Here is a 6,000-nt window from a genome sequence, read left to right as displayed (position 1 = left end):
GATAAATGGTTAAACACTGCATCTGGCTCAGGGAATTCTGTAGATAAATGGTTTAACACTGCATCTGGTTCAGGGAATTCTGTAGATAAATGGTTAAACACAGCATCTGGCTCAGGGAATTCTGTAGATAAATGGTTAAACACTGCATCTGACTTAGAGGAATTCTGTAGATAAATGGTTAAACACTGCATCTGGCTCAGGGGGAATTCTGTAGATAAATGGTTAAGCACTGCATCTCACTCAGGGGGAATTCTGTAGATAAATGGTTAAACAGTGCATCTGACTCGGGGGAATTCTGTAGATAAATGGTTAAACACTGCATCTGGCTCAGGGAATTCTGTAGATAAATGGTTAAACACAGCATCTGGCTCAGGGAATTCTGTAGATAAATGGTTAAACAGTGCATCTAACTCAGGGGAATTCTGTAGATAAATGGTTAAAGAGTGCACATGGCTCAGGGGAATTCTGTAGATAAATGGTTAAAGAGTGCACATGGCTCACAGTGCTGAACTGGATGTTCTCACTGAAATTTGGTAAAATGTCATGATGTAATAAATGTTACCCACAGATGCCCATATGGATGGTACAGGTGCCATATTTTGTGCCATGAATCATGCACTATGTGTCTGGCTGCTTGGTCAGTAACACAGGAGGCATTAGGGTAATGTTTGTCAGGTGCCACATAGCCAATCACTCCCAGTGGCACGAGGACTGTCTGCTGATTCCGCTGTCTTGTGGCTTTAGACTGTGAGTGTGCTCAGTGCTGTGTCTGTGTAGTGTGAGGTAACCATTTGTACAACCATACAGCTGACAATCTAATCAGTGTGAGCCTGTGATATCTTGTGACATTCAGCACCCAGAGGTGAATGGGTCAGAGGCCAGGGCACAGTGCATGGGAATCTGATCCAGTCATTCTGCTGTCACATTCTTGTCATTCCTACTGACCTCACCATGACTGACGCTGAAATATAGCACCAGATAAACAGTTTTCTTTCTTTTTCTTTATATAGAAGAATCCAAACTCAAAGTGAAGTGCTGAGCCGGACCTACTTCACCATGAGTTCTGGTGAGTACAGCTGGTCTGACCCCCACACCCTGTCACTGCTTCATCTGATAGTTATACACCCGACACCCTGTCACTGCTTCATCTGATAGTTATACACCCGACACCCTGTCACTGCTTCATCTGATAGTTATACACCCGACACCCTGTCACTGCTTCATCTGATAGTTATACACCCACACCCTGTCACTGCTTCATCTGATAGTTATACACCCCACACCCTGTCACTGCTTCATCTGATAGTTATACACCTCACACCCTGTCACTGCTTCATCTGATAGTTATACACCCCACACCCTGTCACTGCTTCATATGATAGTTATACACCCCACACCCTGTCACTGCTTCATCTGATAGTTATACACCCACACCCTGTCACTGCTTCATCTGATAGTTATACACCCCACACCCTGTCACTGCTTCATCTGATAGTTATACACCCACACCCTGTCACTGCTTCATCTGATAGTTATACACCCCACCACCTGTCACTGCTTCATATGATAGTTATACACCCCACACCCTGTCACTGCTTCATCTGATAGTTATACACCCCACACCCTGTCACTGCTTCATCTGATAGTTATACACCCCACCACCTGTCACTGCTTCATCTGATAGTTATACACCCCACACCCTGTCACTGCTTCATCTGATAGTTATACACCCACACCCTGTCACTGCTTCATCTGATAGTTATACACCCCACACCCTGTCACTGCTTCATATGATAGTTATACACCCCACGCCCTGTCACTGCTTCATCTGATAGTTATACCCCCACACCCTGTCACTGCTTCAACTGATAGTTATATACCCACACCCTGTCACTGCTTCATCTGATAGTTATACACTCCCACACCCTTTCCCTGCTTCATAGGATAGTTATACACCCACACCCTGTCACTGCTTCATCTGATAGTTATACACCCCACACCCTGTCACTGCTTCATAGGATAGTTATACACCCCACACCCTGTCACTGCTTCATCTGATAGTTATACATCCCACACCCTGTCACTGCTTCATATGATAATTATACACCCCACGCCCTGTCACTGCTTCATCTGATAGTTATACCCCCACACCCTGTCACTGCTTTATCTGATAGTTATACACCCCACACCCTGTCACTGCTTCATATGATAATTATACACCCCACGCCCTGTCACTGCTTCATCTGATAGTTATACCCCCACACCCTGTCACTGCTTCATCTGATAGTTATACACCCACACCCTGTCACTGCTTCATCTGATAGTTATACACTCCCACACCCTGTCACTGCTTCATAGGATAGTTATACACCCCACACCCTGTCACTGCTTCATCTGATAGTTATACACCCCACACCCTGTCACTGCTTCATAGGATAGTTATACACCCCACACCCTGTCACTGCTTCATCTGATAGTTATACACCCCACACCCTGTCACTGCTTTATCTGATAGTTATACACCCCACACCCTGTCACTGCTTCATCTGATAGTTATACACCCCACACCCTGTCACTGCTTCATATGATAGTTATACACCCCACGCCCTGTCACTGCTTCATATGATAGTTATACACCCCACGCCCTGTCACTGCTTCATAGGATAGTTATACACCCCACACCCTGTCACTGCTTCATCTGATAGTTATACACCCCACACCCTGTCACTGCTTCATCTGATAGTTATACACCCACACCCTGTCACTGCTTCATCTGATAGTTATACACCCACACCCTGTCACTGCTTCATCTGATAGTTATACACCCACACCCTGTCACTGCTTCATCTGATAGTTATACACCCCACACCCTGTCACTGCTTCATATGATAGTTATACACCCCACACCCTGTCACTGCTTCATAGGATAGTTATACACCCCACACCCTGTCACTGCTTCATCTGATAGTTATACACCCCACACCCTGTCACTGCTTCATAGGATAGTTATACACTCCCACACCCTGTCACTGCTTCATAGGATAGTTATACACCCCACACCCTGTCACTGCTTCATCTGATAGTTATACACCCCACACCCTGTCACTGCTTCATCTGATAGTTATACACCCCACACCCTGTCACTGCTTTATATGATAGTTATACACCCCACACCCTGTCACTGCTTCATCTGATAGTTATACACCCCACACCCTGTCACTGCTTCATCTGATAGTTATACACCCCATACCCTGTCACTGCTTCATCTGATAGTTATACACCCCACACCCTGTCACTGCTTCATCTGATAGTTATACACCCCATACCCTGTCACTGCTTCATCTGATAGTTATACACCCCATACCCTGTCACTGCTTCATCTGATAGTTATACACCCCACACCCTGTCACTGCTTCATCTGATAGTTATACACTCACACCCTGTCACTGCTTCATATGGTAGTTATACACCTCACACCCTGTCACTGCTTTATCTGATAGTTATACACCACACACCCTGTCACTGCTTCATCTGATAGTTATACACCCCATACCCTGTCATTGCTTCATATGATAGTTATACACCCCACACCCTGTCACTGCTTCATCTGATAGTTTTACACCCCACACCTTGTCACTGCTTCATCTGATAGTTATACACCCCACACCCTGTCACTGCTTCATCTGATAGTTATACACCCCACACCCTGTCACTGCTTCATCTGATAGTTATACACCCCACACCCTGTCACTGCTTCATCTGATAGTTATACACCCCACACCCTGTCACTGCTTTATATGATAGTTATACACCCCACACCCTGTCACTGCTTCATCTGATAGTTATACACCCCACACCCTGTCACTGCTTTATATGATAGTTATACACCCCACACCCTGTCACTGCTTTATCTGATAGTTATACACCCCACACCCTGTCACTGCTTCATCTGATAGTTATACACCCACACCCTGTCACTGCTTCATATGATAGTTATACACCCCATACCCTGTCACTGCTTCATATGATAGTTATACACCCACACCCTGTCACTGCTTCATCTGATAGTTATACACCCCATACCCTGTCACTGCTTCATCTGATAGTTATACACCCCACACCCTGTCACTGCTTCATCTGATAGTTATACAACCCATACCCTGTCACTGCTTCATATGATAGTTATACACCCCATACCCTGTCACTGCTTCATCTGATAGTTATACACCCCACACCCTGTCACTGCTTCATATGATAGTTATACAACCCATACCCTGTCACTGCTTCATCTGATAGTTATACATCCCACACCCTGTCACTGCTTCATCTGATAGTTATACATCCCACACCCTGTCACTGCTTCATATGATAGTTATACACGCCACACCCTGTCACTGCTTCATATGATAGTTATACACCCCACACCCTGTCACTGCTTTATCTGACAGTTATACACCCCACACCCTGTCACTGCTTCATATGATAGTTATACACCTCACACCCTGTCACTGCTTCATCTGATAGTTATACACCCCACACCCTGTCACTGCTTTATATGATAGTTATACACCCCACACCCTGTCACTGCTTTATCTGATAGTTATACACCTCACACCCTGTCACTGCTTCATATGATAGTTATACACCCCACACCCTGTCACTGCTTCATCTGATAGTTATACACCCCACACCCTGTCACTGCTTTATCTGACAGTTATACACCCCACACCCTGTCACTGCTTTATATGATAGTTATACACCTCACACCCTGTCACTGCTTCATCTGATAGTTATACACCTCACACCCTGTCACTGCTTCATATGATAGTTATACACCTCACACCCTGTCACTGCTTCATCTGATAGTTATACACCCCACACCCTGTCACTGCTTCATCTGATAGTTATACACCCCACACCCTGTCACTGCTTCATCTGATAGTTGTACACCTCACACCCTGTCACTGCTTCATATGATAGTTATACACCTCACACCCTGTCACTGCTTCATCTGATAGTTATACACCCCACACCCTGTCACTGCTTCATCTGATAGTTATACACCCCACACCCTGTCACTGCTTCATCTGATAGTTATACACCCCATATACACCTCACACCCTGTTACTGCTTCATCTGATAGTTATACACCCCATACCCTGTCACTGCTTCATCTGATAGTTATACACCCCACACCCTGTCACTGCTTCATCTGATAGTTATACACCCCACACCCTGTCACTGCTTCATCTGCTAGTTATACACCTTACACCCTGTCACTGCTTCATCTGATAGTTATACACCCACACCCTGTCACTGCTTCATCTGATAGTTATACACCCCACACCCTGTCACTGCTTTATCTGATAGTTATACACCCCACACCCTGTCACTGCTTTATCTGACAGTTATACACCCCACACCCTGTCACTGCTTTATCTGACAGTTATTCACCCCACACCCTGTCACTGCTTCATATGATAGTTATACACCCCATACCCTGTCACTGCTTTATCTGATAGTTATACACCCCACACCCTGTCACTGCTTTATCTGACAGTTATACACCCCACACCCTGTCACTGCTTCATCTGATAGTTATACACCCCACACCCTGTCACTGCTTTATCTGATAGTTATACACCCCACACCCTGTCACTGCTTCATCTGATAGTTATACACCCCACACCCTGTCACTGCTTCATCTGATAGTTATACACCCCACACCCTGTCACTGCTTCATCTGATAGTTATACACCCCACACCCTGTCACTGCTTCATCTGATAGTTATACACCCCACACCCTGTCACTGCTTTATCTGACAGTTATACACTCCCACACCCTGTCACTGCTTCATATGATAGTTATACACTCCCACACCCTGTCACTGCTTCATATGATAGTTATATACCCCACACCCTGTCACTGCTTTATCTGATAGTTATACACCCCACACCCTGTCACTGCTTTATCTGACAGTTATACACCCCACACCCTGT

The 6,000-nt window shown here is 45.3% G+C and overlaps 1 protein-coding gene across 1 annotated transcript in view; it reads left to right on the top strand.

Moving 5' to 3' along the window:
* Positions 1-991: 991 nt before the first annotated feature.
* The window catches only part of SORBS1 (sorbin and SH3 domain containing 1), a gene marked incomplete in the record, with an annotated part of 400,431 nt that continues 395,422 nt past the window's right edge, over positions 992-6,000 (top strand). Inside the window, 1 exon segment of the mRNA XM_053691869.1 lies at positions 992-1,066. Coding sequence (XP_053547844.1) covers positions 1,057-1,066 — 10 coding nt within the window.

Source organism: Bombina bombina, chromosome 9, assembly GCF_027579735.1.
Source record: "Bombina bombina isolate aBomBom1 chromosome 9, aBomBom1.pri, whole genome shotgun sequence".
NCBI classification, from domain to species: Eukaryota; Metazoa; Chordata; class Amphibia; order Anura; family Bombinatoridae; genus Bombina; species Bombina bombina.
This window is presented reverse-complemented; position numbering and strand designations above follow the sequence as displayed.